This window comes from Drosophila pseudoobscura, chromosome X (genome assembly GCF_009870125.1).
Source record: "Drosophila pseudoobscura strain MV-25-SWS-2005 chromosome X, UCI_Dpse_MV25, whole genome shotgun sequence".
Lineage (NCBI taxonomy): Eukaryota > Metazoa > Arthropoda > Insecta > Diptera > Drosophilidae > Drosophila > Drosophila pseudoobscura.
This window is the reverse complement of record NC_046683.1, coordinates 48,332,281-48,348,894: the sequence shown is the minus strand read 5'-3', so window position 1 is coordinate 48,348,894 and position 16,614 is coordinate 48,332,281. Positions and strand designations below refer to the sequence as shown.

Here is a 16,614-nt window from a genome sequence, read left to right as displayed (position 1 = left end):
TGTGTTTTCAAAACGTCCTGTCTATACTCTCTATAGAGGTATTTGGACCCCCCTTTAAGCTCTCTATGATATCTGCTCTGCATTGTGTTCGGTTCTTTATTCGCACAGAAGGAAAAAAAACGGATGGATGCTAAGAATATGAACATTCTAAGGGAGTTCCAATTTGGAGAGTCTTTTGGGTAAACAGTCAATTTGCATTGCTTCAAAATATCAAGACAACGATACGCCCCTAATCAACTTCTTCGATAGTGGGACCACCGCTGCCGCCGCCACCTGTTGCAGGACCACCGCCAGAACCAGAGCCGCCACCACTTGGGGGTGGTTGCTGCATGCCAGCACTCTGATAGAGTCGCGTGATGATGGGACTACAGACGCGCTCTAGCTCCTGCTGGCGGTGCTCGTACTCCGGCCTCTCGGCCAATTGATTGGCATCCAGCCAGGCGATTGTCTCGCTGCACTTCTGGAGAATCGTGTCGCGGTCGGAGTCGCTAATGCGGCTGCGCAGCTGCTCGTCTTCGAGGGTGGAGCGCAGCTGGAAGCAGTAGCCCTCCAGCTGGTTCTTGGCATTGATGCGGTCGCGCTGCTGTTCGTCCTCCTGGCGATACGCATCCGCCTCGTTGACCATGCGCTCGATGTCCTCCTTGGAGAGACGGCCCTTGTCGTTGGTGATGGTGATGCGGTTCTCCTTGCCCGTCGACTTCTCCAGGGCATTCACATTGAGGATGCCATTCGCATCGATGTCGAAGGTGACCTCCACCTGGGGCACACCGCGCGGCGCCGGCGGTATGGCCGACAGCTCGAATTTGCCGAGACTGTTGTTGTCGCGGGTCATGGCGCGCTCGCCCTCGTACACCTGGATGAGCACGCCCGGCTGGTTGTCCGCGTAGGTGGTGAAGATCTGGGTCTGCTTGGTGGGGATGGTGGTGTTCCGCTTGATCAGCGTTGTCATCACACCGCCGGCCGTCTCGATGCCCAGCGACAGGGGCGTCACGTCCAGCAGGAGCAAGTCCTGCACCGCCTCCGACTTGTCGCCATGGAGGATGGCCGCCTGGACGGCAGCGCCATAGGCCACCGCCTCATCGGGATTGATGGACTTGTTCAGCTCCTTGCCGTTGAAGAAGTCCTGCAGGAGGCGCTGCACCTTGGGTATCCTGGTGGAGCCCCCCACCAGCACAATGTCATGGATCTGGGCCTTGTCCATCTTGCCATCGCGCAGAGCCTTGGCCACCGGCTCCATGGTGCCACGGAACAGGTCCCCGTTCAGCTCCTCGAAGCGGGCCCGCGTCACCGAAGTGTAGAAGTCGATGCCTTCAAACAGGGAGTCGATCTCGATGCTGGCCTGTGTGGACGAGGACAGGGTTCGCTTGGCCCGCTCGCAGGCGGTACGCAGGCGGCGCAGAGCCCGCTTGTTCTGGCCGAGATCGCGCTTGTGCTTGCGCTGGAACTCCTGCACGAAGTGGTTGACCAGGCGGTTGTCGAAGTCCTCGCCACCGAGATGGGTGTCGCCGGCGGTGGCCTTCACCTCGAAGATTCCGTCCTCGATGGTCAGCACGGACACGTCAAAGGTGCCGCCGCCCAGATCGAAGATGAGGACATTGCGCTCGCTAGTGCCCTGCTTGTCCAGGCCGTAGGCAATGGCCGCAGCCGTCGGCTCGTTGATGATCCGCAGTACATTGAGCCCGGCAATGGCGCCCGCATCCTTGGTGGCCTGTCGCTGCGAGTCGTTGAAGTAGGCTGGCACCGTGACCACGGCATCCGTGACAGTGCCACCCAGATACGCCTCGGCCGTCTCGCGCATCTTGGTGAGCACCATCGAGGAGACCTCCTCCGGGAAGAAGCTCTTCTTCTCGCCCTTGTACTCCACCTGGATGCGCGGCTTGCCGCTGTCGGAGATCACCTCGAACGGCCAGTGCTTCATGTCGCTCTGGACGGTGGCGTCGTCGAATCGGCGTCCGATCAGGCGCTTAGCATCTGCAAGTCAGAGCACAGTAATCACCAATGAAACACCCTTAGCTCAGCGCACTTGGACAACAGATTCACTTTATTATCTAACACATATGTATACGGGCATAGGGGGAGGGCAGGACATGGTTCTGGTTCTGGTCTGGTATATGTGTGTTCTTTGGGCAGTTCTGGACTACTATTCTATGCGGTCCCTGAGACTGAAATGAAAGTACAAGAAAAGAGAAGAAGACTTGCATTAGACCAGCTCCGCAAACCTCTCAAAGTGGAGCAGTGATTGGGGAAATGAAGAGATAGATAGAAGAAGAGTCTGAAGATCGAGAGGGTTCTAAATGGAGTTTCAAAAAAGGTATTATTTGGGTAGAAAATAGATAATGAAAGATGGTTTTGAGGAGACCATAGACCCCAGAAACATACAAAGAAAATATAAAGCTCTCAAGATGCCAAGTCTTTTCTGCTCCAAGTAAAAAGTTTTCCACCAGTCCGAAATCTCTCAAATCTCTCCCTACACATTCCAATGCTTCCCCCACAAGTATTTATGTTTTGGCCGCTTCTCGGACAATCCGCAAGATACTCGTGCACGAATCGCACTGGGACGTTTTTGTTTTGCATTTATTTCGCTGACACAAATTATGCCAATAAACATGACAGCAACTTTTGGCTGGCACACGAGCGAAGGTGGCACCCATTTGGGGCCAGCCAGCAGCCAAACAATCCGAGAGAGAACTGACACAACAAGTGGATGTGTCACAGAAACCAAAGGAGAGGCACCACAGGAGATATGGCATGAGACGGTGCACAAATTCTCACGAGCTTGGGGAGAAATCCGGCCGAGATGTTGGTCTGCATTTTGGCGCCAGCAAGTGAGAATTTCTTTAAATAAATCGAGAATCGAAATAATAAACAATATGCATATATGCGCGTAATTCATTCATGAAAATTCTGCCAGTAACTAAACCAGATCGCACATATTCAGTATAGATCAAGAACCTCAAAAACAGACGCTGGTTCAACAGATATGTATATGCTACATATACGAGTAAAAGCAAGGGCACGTAAGAGGGACACAAGAGGGACACAAGGGGGACACAAGAGGGGCACAAGAGGGCCAAGAGATTCGGTACAAAACTCACCGAAGATTGTGTTGTTGGGATTCATGGCCACCTGGTTCTTGGCGGCATCTCCGATCAGACGCTCCGACTCCGTGAACGCCACATAGCTGGGAGTGGTGCGATTGCCCTGGTCGTTGGCAATGATCTCCACTTTGCCATGCTGAAAAACGCCGACACACGAGTATGTGGTACCAAGATCAATGCCAATTGCTGGTAATTTGGGCATCTTTGCTGCGGCTTTAATTAGACCACGTCAAGGTCCAATCCGATCGCAGGCAGCCAGACAGATCAACGAGAGAGAGAGAACGAAATAAAACGTATTGAAAATGAAATTAAAGTCACAGAGAGAACTCTATGTGTGATTACACAATCAACGAGAGGGTGTAAATCGTCGTAGTAGTCTCACCCAAATTCCCCTAGGCAGTCTCCTTGGGCGGTCCTAGAATGCAAATCGATACAGGTACAGGGATATGATGAGGAACAGCAGCACAAACGTCAAAACTCGCAGGAATTCGAGCGTTTTCTCCCTTTGCAGCTCCACAGCTCTACTGTTTATTCTCCCTTGGCCACAATGAAAACGGATCCAACTCTCTGGTCTGTTCTGGTCTGTCGCTCTCTCTGGGTGTTGCTCGATCTGAATTCTCGATCTCAAAAGATGCACGCGCCACGACTGCCACAAGAAAACTGGCAGTCCGAATGTTGCGACGCCTTTCCCTTGCCAAAATTCTTCAATGATATGATGCTGTGTTTTAAAAGCAGCATAACCAGAGGTGCATAGACACTTTTGCGTGCAGTCAGTCGGTGGGCAATGCAGACGTGAATGCAAAAAGGAAATACATGTCGTGTGAATGACGCTGCTCAATTCGAGGTTTGTTGTGTGGTGTTGTTGGAGCTGCCAAATTCAAAAAGATTCCTTTTATGTCTTCCTAATGGAAGAGTATTTCGATCCAAATAAATCATCTGTTCTTTTCCGCTATAAGGTGGCTACCATTCAAAGTCATGGTTTAACAAATACAATCTGGTTTACAGCATGGTTAGACGCAATGCCATCTGAAATGGTTAAATATTTCTTCCATTAATTGGCCTTGTCAACCAGCTGTTCCATCCATAGCTTGCAGCCCATGAAATATACCATGCATGTATGAACATATGTATATTTGTTGAGAAAACATAAAAAAACACCCAAGCTGGTGTGGTATAAATACCCGTGGCATCAAAGATCGAAGACATAACCCACTGAGACAACAGCAATAATGAAATACTTTGTGATCTGTGCTTTGGCTGCTCTCGTCCTCATCCAGGCCGCGTCGGGATTCAAAATCAGGCGTGTTGTCTATGTGGTTCCAGTGGCGTCAAGTACCACAACAATTGCACCCGTCGCAGGATCTAGTACGACAGTTTCGAGCGTAACAACAACGGCTCCACCCAAGGTGATATACTGCTCCTGGAAGAACAATTGGTGTCGCCCGGCCTCGAACACGATGACGAACTGCAAGTGGGGCATCTGCAAATACACTGGCTAAAAATGCTATAGACATAATTATCAAGTAGCCCAACAATAAAATAAACAATCTTCAAACATATTGTAGCACAATTTTTGTGGTTTTTATTTGAAAGTCTGGCTTGGTCAAAAAAGACTTGCTGGAACGGTTGGTTTTATTCTTAATCAAATACTATGGCCAATCCCAGACGGATCACGAGCCAAACTGACCCAAACTGGCCTTTGCGTTGTGGGGTTCATACGAAAGCGTTGCCAAAAATAAGTAATAGCCCAGAGTAGGTCTTAGAGGCTAACTAAATTCGATCCAGGAAAACATCATCACCTAATCGGGCTAAAGCTTAATGGGTTAGCGCTAGGGTACAGAGTACTTGGGGGGAGTAGTAATGTTGCTTGTTTGGGCTAGTAATGTTAATACGATGAGTGGGGGAGATGAGATAAGATGACTACCATGAACATGGTGTGAACCAATACAACACTTTGGGTTAAACTAAGGCTACATTAGGGTTAGGCCATGACTAAACTTAACTTAGGATATGCATATGTGGGATGGACAAAAGTTTTAGTCGATAGATCGCCCAGGGTTTATAATTTTTGCATTGCTAGCTAGCAATTGATTTTATTATGCCATTTCACGTGGATAGCTACAAAAATGATTCAAACTCTTTTCACTCAAAATGAAAATTCTTCAATGGTTTACAAAAAACAAAACAAAAAAAAAAATGTTATGATGGCTTTTCATTGAGAGTAGGGGGACAATGTAGTTTGAAATTTATCAAAATAGAAACAGTCGATAATTGATAAGTCCTCTCGTACAAATATCTGAGTAGACAATCCATATTGATGTCGTTTAGTGTTCTTTATATTGTTTATACTTGCAAATATATATATATATATATATATATGTGATAATGTTATACAATAATATAAGTTCGATTTATAACACGTTTCGTCAATACTCTTTTCTTAGAGTTACGTTTCTTTTCTTTTCCTCGTTTCGTTTTGTTTTCTTTCCTTTTGTTAATGTTGTGGTCCAGTGCGGCCACTGAGCAGAGTTTATTGTATATTTGTATTAATTATAGTAATCTTTATTCGATTCACTTCTTCTCTAACTTTTGCAGCAGCACTCAAAACGCTTCACAGCAAATAACGTTTATAGAATTTTTGCATTGATTTTACAAAAATATACAGCTATTTATCTCATCTCTCGTTTACAATCTTCTCTCTCTCGTTCATCATCTCGTTTCGTCTCTTTTTATTTTGTTTGTTTTTTTTGTTTCTTTCTAATAATTCGTAAGGCAAAGTTCGGGTGTGTGTGTGTGTGTGTGTATTTTTTCTATACTAATTAGGGTATATGTTTATGTTTATGTTTATGTTTACGTGTTTGTCTGTTTAATCTTTTATAAGTCGCCATGTTCTGCTTCTGCTCTGCTTTTCAACTAAATGCATTAATTTTCGTTATATTAATTCATAAACATAAATGGTAGTGTTTCGAAATCTCTAGGCAAGTGGATTATTGGGAAATGTGTTGTGGGATCGATGGATAATACATAAACATAAAGAGAGCGGAACAAAAAATACACAAACAAAAAATGGTTAGTTTACGGATACGGGCATGAAAACCATCGCGAGGTGCGTGTCGTGGTAGGTGGCAATCCTAACGCCTAACAATGCTGGAGGGTCGTGGCAGGCCGCTGCGTTTCATTTGCGAGGGCGGCCGCAGACCCGATGGCTTCGGTATGCCCGTGCCGCCCGTTGTCACTTGCGTCAGCTTCGAGGAGAGCACCTGGGTATCGAACATGTGTGAGGAATTCGGCTGAGGAACATTTCCGCCATTGGAAGCAGCAGCACCCTTGCTGTTGTCCTTATAGCCATAGAGACTGCCGCGCGAGGAGGCCGACGAAAGGCTCTGTAAAAGACCCAAATGAATTTCATTTGGGAATTATCAAAACATATACGTAGATAGAAGAAGGACAAGGACTAACCTCTGGAGTTTCTGCCTCTGGAGCAGTCTTAACGCTCAGGCTGTAATATCCGGACGAGGGACGGGCCAGCCCATTGCCCACAGTTCGTTTTGCACCTGCCAACGGCGGGCCACGCAATCCGCTCACCAACTTGGGCACCTTGAACACGGCCGCTTCATCCTGCAAGAGAGCATGCCACACAACAAACAAAAAACAATTGAAATATCTGTCATACTGATTATTGCCACATAATGTGCACCCACCTCCTGTGCTTGCACGGGCCCACGGAGTCCGCCCATTAGCTTGCTGGGCTGTTGACCCGGTCGACGTAATCCGCCACCCAAACTAGGTCTGGGAGCACTAATGCCGCTCATGGTGGAGGATAGATTGTGGAACGACTTGGATTTAATGCCCATGGGACTCTTCAGCTCGCCACTCGATGTGGCTGCCGCTGTGACCGTAGTCGGGGCAGCAGCGGCTGGAGTGGCATTCAGTCCGGCCCCGGCGGATGTGGCCTTGCTAACCATCGAGAATTTCTGCAGGCCACTGATGTAGCGTGGTCGAGAGAGGGAACGCGGCTGGGGTAGAGTGGAGGCGGTGGAGGATTTCTCTGCTATCTGTGCCTCCTGAGGCACCTGGCGACGATTGAGCAGAGATTTCTCTTTGGGCTTCTTATAGGTCAAATAGTTGCTCGAACTACTTTCCGCTTTGTTGCTGTTGTAGTAAACGGAGGGGTTCTGATCTCGGCGAGACAGACGGCCTGGCTCAGAACCCTGTCTCTGCGTTGGCAGATCTTCCCCTTCCGTCTGTTCCTCCGCCAGCTGCTGCTGTGGATCATCGTCTATACAAGGCACTATTATCTCCTGTTGCGAATCATCCCGCATCCGCATTTCCTTCGTTATCTTGATGGTCTTGAAACGGTCGCGGTCTCGTTCACGGCGCTCGGCCAGTTTATAGCTGGTCTGCTGCTGCTGCTCCTCCTCCTCCGGCTTGGGCACTGTGTCAGGCGCTGCCTGCTCCTCCTGAGGCATCTCCCTGCGCTGCACTATAAACGAAGCGGAGTTGCAGCTGGCAGAGCTCCCGTTGCTGCCATGCATGCCACTGAGATTGACATCGTCATACAGGCGACTGCGACGGCTCAGGAGACGCTCTCCTGCACTGCTGCTGCTGTTGCTCGAGTGGCTCTGATTGAGGGTGGGGGTGGTCTCTGCTTTCTCCACCTGCTGCTGGTGCTGTTGTTCGGGCTGCTCGCCTGCTTCTGCCTCCGGCTCATCTCTGTGAAAACGTCGCTTGATGGTCTCCAGCGATTTCTGCATCTTCAGCTGAGTTTCGTTTAGGGCATTCACCTTTCCCAGCTCGGCCAGCATGTGCTCGAACTGCTCTTCATCGCCCTGCTGGGCCAGCATTTCCACCTCTGCCTCGGCCAGATCCATCACGCACTGCATCTGCCTGTGCTGTTCGGACATTTGCAAGCTGTATGTTCCATCCAGTGGCTGTTCGATCTGCTCCAATATCTCCATTGTGTCCAACACAAACTTTTCCCCATCGAATGGCACCGCTGCCTTGGCCACCGTCTCAAAGGTGTTGTTCAGCCGCCCACCGGCTCCGGCGCCCTTCTGGGGCGTGTGGCCTACAATGGGTGACAAGTTCATGTCTACATCAACCATCCCGCCTCGCCCCTTCAGAGTGGGCGTGTATCCCTGCTTGTTGTTGTTATTGTTATTGTTATTGTGGTAGTAGTGGGAGCGGATGCTTGTGGTCAGTGGCGTGGATGATTCCATTGTCAGAGAGGCCAGCTTCCTGTCGATATTTTCGGGCGTCTCGCACCGGCCCTCTGGAGTATTGCACCCATCCGTAAAGGTTGTGTTCATCTGGCGACCAGCCAAAATCTGCGTCTCATCCGACGAAGCGGTGACTGAAGTAGAAGCTGGTGTCGCCGCCACCCGCTTGAAGGTGGTATTGCCATCGACCGACAGGGATTCAGACTCGGATTGCAGCATGGGCGTGCAAGTGGTAAGACTATCCACCAGATTGAACGTTGTATCGCCGATCATTTCCTCGCCCAGGACCACGGACAGGGCAGGAGCATAGACAGCAGGGACGGCAGGCATCAGGATGGTGCGATCTGTGGCCAAGGGGTTGGACATGCTCTCCGTGCTGTTGTCCATTGTACTGCAGCCGGAAGCGGTCTTGCTCAGTGTCAACGAGATCTCGTCGGTCTGTCCAATGTGCGAGTCCTTGATCAGAGTGCCATCCTCTTCACACATTGTCAGCGATTCCAGGGCCTTGCGATCTCTGATCATGTCACTGAGCGTATAGCCGGCCCCTCCGCCTCCATTAACTAGCCCCCCGTTTATGCCGTTGTCCGTCTGGTTGATCAGAGTGGTAGTGAGGCTCAGCTCCTGCTGCAGACTGATTGTGGATTGGAGAAAGTTGAGATTGCTAAAGTCCGCCGAGGTGATCAGCGAGTTGTTCATCCTCTCCGTGTTCATGGAAGAGCAAATGGAAGACGGCGGCGATGTGTCCTGCAGGAAGGATTTGTGCATGTTCGTGGTGACCAGACCGCCAATTTCCAGCTGCAGCATCGTCGGTGTGCCGCTGACCGCTCCTGTGCCAGGGCCGCTCTCGTTGATCGAAGATGCATTTTGGACCTGCAGGAATACATATGGGATTAGATGACATTTCATAGCTTTGGCATGAAAAATTCAAGAAAATTTGTACTCACGAAATCCAGATTCCGTCGCTTAGGACGGGTGAAGGTCTTCGAGTTGTGTTTGTAGGCTTTTTAGGGAAATAATAAAATAATGAGGATTAGCTTCTAATGGATTCGTTGGGTGAACTGACGACTTCTTTTTTCTTTTATATAATTATGTGAGCGCTTGCGTGTGTGTGTAATACTGTGTGTGTGTTTGTGTGTGTGTGTGTGTGTATTTAAGAAATTATTAAGTAATTAATGATGTTATAGATCACACTCGGCGAAGAGCACATCTTCATTGATGATGAGCTCATCGGAATCATCGGTCAATAAGGTATCATCGATCTCTTTTTCCAACTCAGAAATATCATTCTTATCTGGTAGCTGATCATTCGAATGTGAGCGTGCACCACGCAGTATCAAACGAGGCATATTCTCTAATTCATTTAGTTCTGGAGGCTGGATCGGAAGCATTGGAGGCACTGCCTTTATTTTCTTGAGTATAGTTTCTTCGCGCAAGCTTTTGGGAATAGTTGATATTAGGGGTGGCGTTGCCATTTTGATGTTCATTTTCTCCATCTGCGCAGCCATTTCCAGGCCAGAATCCACCTGGGACTCACTCAAAGCCTTAATGTTCCGCTCAACAGACTTTCCTTCAATGAGTGGAATGATGCAGAGCATATCGTTTTTTATTACCCAGACGGAAGATGATTCCTGCAGTTCCAATACAAAGCTGCGCTGGAAGTTACGCAGATCACGGCCAGTGGAGCTGTATTCCATAAAGCGGCCAGTTATGGTGAAAATGCGCACATGAGCAGTGGACATCTGTCCATCTACGTTGACACCTTGGAGATATGTTTCCATCTTGGGCAAGCGACCCAGAGCATGGACCACAGCCTTAGGACCAACCTGCAGCTTTGCCGAGCGGGCAAATGCAGATTGTGGGGTCTTGCAATTGCGATTGTAGAGCCTGTAGGCTAAGACGTGCTTCATCGAGTCCGGCACACTCAAAGAGAACGTGGCCAACTCATGGTAGCGTTGCTCCAGCTGGGAGCGTTGGTCGGGATGATCGAAGAACTGGTAGAAATCCTTGATAAAGTTATTGACGAAGTTTTCGGGTACTGCACTCCCGAACAGCTTCAATTTTGGCCGACCCATAGAAACGTTCTCCTTGTTCTGCGATTGGCGACATCCCTGCAGGTTCTGGAGTTGGGGAAGAATGGCTAGAATATCATTTTTCAGGTTAGCCACCCCATTGCCCTGTACGATTAAACTCTTCAATTTCAGATTGGCCAGATGCTGTAGATCGCGTAGATCGCCAATTTTGTTGCTGCTTATATCCAGGCAATCCAAGCCGGCTAACAATCCATTAGGAATCTCACTAAATGGCTTCAGCGAGCACAAGTAGTTGTCGCTGAGAACGATCTTAGACACCTGGGGCGTTTCTTTGGATATTAAACGCAGAACGCCCACCAAAAACTTGTCCACGTACAGGGGGCAAAAGTGAACGCCCAGTTCCGGCTTGGCGTGAAAACGCGAAAGGTTGAGAGTGCGAGTGGCGTCGTCGTAGGAGGAATGCAAAGCATCTTTGGCAGCCGCCTCGAATTCTGAAGTAATTACAGCATTCAGAGTGTGCTCGGGTATGCCGTCAATCACGCGTATCTGAATTCTCTGGCAGCTAAAAATCAAATTTAATTTTGTCTGCAGCCGCTTCACTCGATTGGCAGTCAAAAGGTTGTCCAATGAAAAGGATCCGCGTGAGCCATTGCGCTTGTAATTGAAAGGTTCGAGCGTCTCGGGCGTTACCAGGTATTTGAGGGCCAGGAAAATGTACGCGTCAGCGACGTCCCCACAGCTTGACATTTCCACCGTGGTCCACTTCACGATGGCTTTGTTAGTCGTCCGGTATTGACTGCAAATGCGATCTAGCTTTTCAAGGATGAGTGAAGCAGTCACGTGTGAAGAGGCGGCCATCAGAGCTTCTGCGTACGCGTTCAACATTTTTTTGTCTTGTAAGTTTTTCTTTATGTGGCTCAGGCCGGTATGCAGTTGTGCTTTCATTTGCACCCCAAGGCGATCCGCCGTTATATTTCTTTTTTCACTGGTTGGGACCTTCATCGTTTATTTTATTAAACCAAAAAACGATAATTTCGCAGAAAAACTGGCGTCGCAAACAGAAAACTCGTAAGTATGTGTGTCAAAGAAATTACGGTTAATGGAAGGGTTGTCAAATGACAGCAAGATTCTAATGCATGGGCACACTTAATGCTCCTAAATAATACCATAAGGGATTTTTTTTGTTTTAAATTCAATCCACTACCTAGAAATTGAAACCACATATAAAACGTTTATGGAAAAAGCAGGCATTGTGATCGAGAGAAATACATATATATTGTAGTTTGGATTTGTATATACCATATATTTAAGACTAGTGAGGTCCTGAAGAGTAGCGAAATAAGACCATAAGTGCGAATATATGGAGTACCATTCTACCTTCTTTGAACCGGCCGCTCGCACGATTTTCAACCTAATTGCGAGCACACAAAGCCAAGTTATCCATTTGAAGAGTAGATTTTGTACAATTATTGCTCTTGATCATTTCGTATTGTCGCAGAGGAAGTAAATGAGATTCATGGATTATTTACTTATTACACAAGATTTTAGCCATATTTGCGTGGCCAGTTTTTCCCCAGACCACGCACAGCTGTCCAGCATGTACCGCATATGGATGTGAGTCTGTGTGTGTGTGTGTCAGTTGATTAATTACCGCAACAATAACATTGGCGCTTGCCAATTATGGCGAAAACCACTTGGACGACCACGGAAAGTACGGAAGCGAGCGGCCCACTTCATATAGTCCAAATATTGTCAACGTAGCCGCCAGTTTAACCCAAATTTGTTTTTAGAAAGCGCAACTGCACATGAATGCATGGACATGTGTACACACTCGTACTTATTTACACACATATGGGCATACGAGTGTGTGTGTGCAATGCACTATGCATAGGTATGTATAAGAGGCTTACCCTGCTCATTGTTGTACTGCGAATACAGCGGAGGCTGATTATTCGTTTTCCACTGCTGAAGTATATTGGAGACATCGTCGTGGTTCTTATCCGCCAGGAATCTGCCAAGGAGTATCATAAGTATTTATAGCATGATGTCTCCTGCTCTTTCTGTGCCCTGTGCCATTAGCCATTAGCAGCAACAACAACACCACTGCATTACTTACATAGATGAATCATCCTTTAATGCCTCATCGATGTCCAGTATATCCATGTCCAGCGATGAGTAAAACTTTAGGCTTAGCTTGATACACTTTATAGCAATTACACTTAAATCATTGCAAGAAACGAAACATAAACACATAAACTCTATCTCTGGTCGTCACAGATTATAGGAAACAGAGGGTGTGGACAACAGGCAACACGGCCCAGAAAATGCAGCGCATGCAAGGGGAAATCAACCCCATTTGCCTAATATACCTTGAATAGCTTGGTATGTTGTCTTCGCACGCGAGGTGAGGTTCGTACAAACCTTGCAATTTGCTTGGCTGCTTTTGCCTAGTGTCCATACCTTTTTTTATTGTCCATTCAAAATTACGAATCACTTTTTCGTCACAGCAGAGATCACTGGTCAAAACATAGAGATGAATGAGAACTGAACCCTGTTACTTGTCACGGATACCTTTAAGTAGTGACGCACGACCATAGTTGTGAGTTAAAAATAAATGCTATACAGGCTGCCGTTTCGTGTGATGCGTTTTCAACCAAAACAAGCCGTTTTCATTTTTAGGTTTTTTCATCAATATCTTTAATTTTCTAAATGCATCTAAATGTTAAATGCACAGAAAACAAGCCTATGTTATCTGTAACGGAGATTTTATTCTGATTTATCGATAGCCAAATCGATAGCGACAGCTGTTAGCACGAAGAGGTTAAGTGTTGTTCATGTATGGAAAATTATTATGTTAGGATATAAATTTATCTTTTCTTGTTGCTGTGCTGGCAGCAGAGTAATTAAAAAAAAATAAACTTAATCGTTTCTATGTACAAATCCTCGCTAAAAAGGTTTTTATATTTGGTCTCAAAGTCTTAATTTAAGTGTAGTGGACAACGACCATTTGTAGTCACGGGTACTCTTACGCTATTGGTGACTACAGATTCTTTCAACTATCGTTATGTATGGCGGGCAGCTGTTAATGCTATTAATCGGTGCAAATACGTCCACACTGACACTGTTACTTACCATAAACATTCCCTCTTTTGATTTTGTTTTCAATTGAACTTCTTCAACAGGATGAAACGTGCCATAGAGTCCAGCACTACGCAACAATGTCGTTTCTGCATGAAAAACTCGGTAACATCGGAGGATATCTTCTGCAAGGAGACTACGGGTTCGAGCATTTCTGAAATGTTGAATGGTCTTTTGAGCGAGGACTGCCAGGTTAAACGGGATGCACTGCCGCAGTGTGCCTGCCTGGCCTGCATACTGGCCACAAAAAGTGCCTTTAGCTTCAAGATGAAGTGTGAGGAGAGCTATCGATTCTTGTCTCAGCTCCTGCTGAACACACGCGTTGCAGAGAACAAGTTTGTAGATGAGGTACACAACAGCGAAGATGAGAGGCCACCCAGTGAGATACCCTTTGAAGAGGCTGGCTTCGAAGAGCAGCTAGATAGAAAGGAAGGCTTGTCAGAGACGCATGAGGTAGCGGATCGGTTGGAGTTGGCAAAGGAAACCTGTCCCCACGTTGAGGGAAATCAGGGTAGGGCAAAGCAGAAGTCATTACATTGTATTATAAAGAATTCTCTTGGTTGCAGAAATACAGAGGGTTAGACAGGAGATGGCTGAAATGAAGGAGGAGGCAGACGGATTGCGAGATGAAAATAAGCAGTCGATCGTTGCTCTTAAGACCGATTCGAGGACAAATCAATCCACCTCTTTGCTGTGTTCCCAGTGTGGTTTGACTCTGAAGTCAAAGTACACGCTGGCCCAGCACATGGCCGCACACAAGAAACAGTTTGAGCGATCCCATCTTTGCGAGACCTGCGGCAAAGGCTACAGAAGCAGAGCCCAATTAATAATACACAAGCGCACGCACACCGGCGAGCGACCCTATCAATGCTCCCACTGCCCGAAGACATATTTCCAGAGAACGGCTCTCAAGGCGCATTTGATTACCCATGGCAAGGAGCGTCCATATAAGTGCTTACAGTGCCAGAAAGCATTTTACCTGCCGAGGAATTTGAAGGACCACCAAAAGCAGCACAATGGCGAGCGACCCTTTCAGTGTGTCAATTGCCCTTTGGCCTTCACAAAGAAAGCCAATCTGAGGACACATATGCGACAGCACACAGGAGAGCGACCGTTTAATTGCGACATCTGTGGCTTGACATTTGTCCAGAATCAGCATCTAATAACCCATCTTCGTGTCCACAACGAGGATCGTCCCTTCAAGTGCAGCGACTGTGATAAATCATTTTTCGTTAGCGCCAATCTAAAAAAGCATCTGCGCGTCCACACCGGCGAGAAGCCCTTCAAGTGCGCTGTCTGTGGGCAGGACTTCAAGCACAGTCATCATCTCAAATCCCATATTCGCAGTCATACTGGCGAGCGGCCCTACAGGTGCAGCGAGTGCGAAAAGGCCTTCGCCTCCAACCAATCGCTGCAGAAACATATTGTGTGGCATGCAAGCAATAGAGATCGGGCCTACAAGTGCGCCCACTGCCCCAAGGGCTTCGACAGCTTACGCGGCCTTAAATATCATATGCGATTGCACAGATCCTCGTCAAAGGTGATGGAGAAGGTTGAGGCTATGCACCCGTGTCCGATCTGTAACCTGAGGTTTAGCCTGCAGAAAACCATGGATAGACACATGGCCATCCACAATAAGGACCAAAAAAGTATTGAAAGTAGGAATACCTCCAGAAGCACATGCATTCACAAGGACGGATAGTCATCCCATTTGTCACTCTCTATAGAGCAATAACGTTTTCTGAGAATAATGCTTTAAGTTCAAATAAAAAATGTAAAATATTATTTGTTTCCCAACTTCTTCAGTTCTGTACATATTTGGATTTTGAATCGCTACATTCTCGTCGCCAATTTTCATTTGCAGCATGGCCGTCGTCGCCTTGCCGCTTACCGTTCTGATGCCTCATTCGTATCTGCTACATTCCGTATCTGCGGGGCTGAAGGACAGATTAGATGCGAAATAAATGTGAAGAATAGAGATTTTGTACTCACGTTATCAGGACTCGTATGACATTCACTTCTAAAAGATTTGGTATGTGAGTGTGTTACATTTTTATGAGTGAATTTTTGTGTGTGAAGGGTGTATATGTATGTGATATATGTAGATATTGTAGATCGTCATATGGTCCTTGAAGTAATCGAATTCATCAGTCGATATGGTATCATCGATCTCTTGTTCCAACTAATTTAATTTTTATCTGACTGCTGGGTATCTTTTCGTAGGGGCTCGGATATGAATTCCTGATCATTCGAATGTGAAGGTGCACCAGGCACTATTAAACGAGGCATATTCTCGAATCCATTTAGTTCTCGAGGCCGGAAGTATGGTAGAGTGACAGTGTTGACAAATGACAGCCACGTCAACGAACGAATGACACATTAAACATCAAGGTGCACGGTGACGCCATGTTTGATGAGAGAGAGAAGACCGAAGTTTGTTGTACTGACTCAAAAGTAATCGAAATGTTTATAGCTTGAAATCTAGTTTGTTCAAAATTTAGCACAAACAAATTTTTGTTTATTGATTGTATTGCAAAATTTGTTAATTTTTCGAGAGAATCGGAAAAAAATTATATTTTTTCGTTGATAAATTTCAGTCACACTACAGTATTAAACATGATGTCTTATAAACAAAATTTCCACAATTTCTGGTTTAATTTCGATGAATTTAAGGAGTGGCTACGCAATGTGCTAACTGACCCCAGAAAAGCGTACTGCTGCTTTTGTAAGGCAACAATGGAGGCCAAGTTGTGCGAATAAAGGCAGCATGCTGTCGCTAAAAAATATATTTTTAACCTTTTTTTTTTTAATTTTTAGACTATTCTAGTTTTTTTTTTCTCTTCAATCTAGCTTATGGTGACTCTCAAAATCTGGCAACACTGGTACTGAGCTAAATAGGAACAGAAATAAGAGCCTGTTGCGGTTGCGGACCACTTAATATATGTACTTTCATCATGGCGTACACAAACACATACGAATAAGTCGGTATGCTATTCAGCTATTCAAAACTAAATCCATTATAGGGATACGAAATAAAGTGCGTAGAGTGGGAAAAGCAGTGCATCCGTTTAAATATAAAAGGCATGTTAAATTTCTGAATATATCGGTATATATGCATATATGTGTTTA

General features: G+C 46.6%; 4 protein-coding genes and 2 long non-coding RNA genes across 7 annotated transcripts; 2 read left to right on the top strand and 4 right to left on the bottom strand.

The window, feature by feature from the left end:
• Nucleotides 1-71: 71 nt before the first annotated feature.
• Nucleotides 72-3,776, bottom strand: Hsc70-1 (Heat shock protein 70 cognate 1). Its single transcript, XM_002134926.3, has 4 exons — nucleotides 3,569-3,776; nucleotides 3,481-3,513; nucleotides 3,096-3,311; nucleotides 72-1,971 (listed from the first exon to the last, which is right to left on the bottom strand). The coding sequence occupies exons 3-4, from the start codon at nucleotides 3,298-3,300 to the stop codon at nucleotides 230-232; spliced, it is 1,947 nt and encodes a 648-aa protein (XP_002134962.1). The 5' UTR covers nucleotides 3,301-3,311; nucleotides 3,481-3,513; nucleotides 3,569-3,776; the 3' UTR covers nucleotides 72-229.
• Nucleotides 2,015-2,800, bottom strand: LOC117185060 (uncharacterized). The gene is made up of 2 exons (XR_004470556.1): nucleotides 2,380-2,800; nucleotides 2,015-2,162 (listed from the first exon to the last, which is right to left on the bottom strand). It is a non-coding gene; the product is annotated as an uncharacterized lncRNA (long non-coding RNA).
• A 493-nt stretch (nucleotides 3,777-4,269) lies between the features above and the next one.
• On the top strand, nucleotides 4,270-4,668 carry LOC4813196 (uncharacterized). The gene has a single exon (XM_033384726.1). It carries the CDS (start codon nucleotides 4,328-4,330, stop codon nucleotides 4,595-4,597), a length of 270 nt encoding a protein of 89 aa, XP_033240617.1. The 5' UTR covers nucleotides 4,270-4,327; the 3' UTR covers nucleotides 4,598-4,668.
• A 488-nt stretch (nucleotides 4,669-5,156) lies between these two features.
• Nucleotides 5,157-12,717, bottom strand: ssp2 (short spindle 2). Its single transcript, XM_002134925.3, has 6 exons — nucleotides 12,464-12,717; nucleotides 12,258-12,358; nucleotides 9,262-9,317; nucleotides 6,800-9,187; nucleotides 6,558-6,716; nucleotides 5,157-6,481 (listed from the first exon to the last, which is right to left on the bottom strand). Exons 1-6 carry the CDS (start codon nucleotides 12,598-12,600, stop codon nucleotides 6,230-6,232), a joined length of 3,093 nt encoding a protein of 1,030 aa, XP_002134961.3. The 5' UTR covers nucleotides 12,601-12,717; the 3' UTR covers nucleotides 5,157-6,229.
• A 719-nt stretch (nucleotides 12,718-13,436) lies between these two features.
• Meics (Meiotic central spindle) lies at nucleotides 13,437-16,565 on the top strand. 2 transcript variants are annotated; one of them, XR_001453161.2, is made up of 5 exons: nucleotides 13,437-13,996; nucleotides 14,052-15,259; nucleotides 15,350-15,517; nucleotides 15,709-16,210; nucleotides 16,336-16,565. XR_001453161.2 is itself a non-coding variant. In XM_015187453.2 (2 exons), the coding sequence occupies exons 1-2, from the start codon at nucleotides 13,531-13,533 to the stop codon at nucleotides 15,185-15,187; spliced, it is 1,602 nt and encodes a 533-aa protein (XP_015042939.2). In that variant the 5' UTR covers nucleotides 13,437-13,530; the 3' UTR covers nucleotides 15,188-15,282. The 2 variants fall into 2 exon arrangements, 1 of the variants encoding a protein (XP_015042939.2); XM_015187453.2 differs by lacking the exons at nucleotides 15,350-15,517; nucleotides 15,709-16,210; nucleotides 16,336-16,565 and having other exon boundaries at nucleotides 14,052-15,282.
• Nucleotides 15,240-15,709, bottom strand: LOC117184930 (uncharacterized). The gene is made up of 2 exons (XR_004470400.1): nucleotides 15,478-15,709; nucleotides 15,240-15,422 (listed from the first exon to the last, which is right to left on the bottom strand). It is a non-coding gene; the product is annotated as an uncharacterized lncRNA (long non-coding RNA).
• Nucleotides 16,566-16,614: the final 49 nt, after the last annotated feature.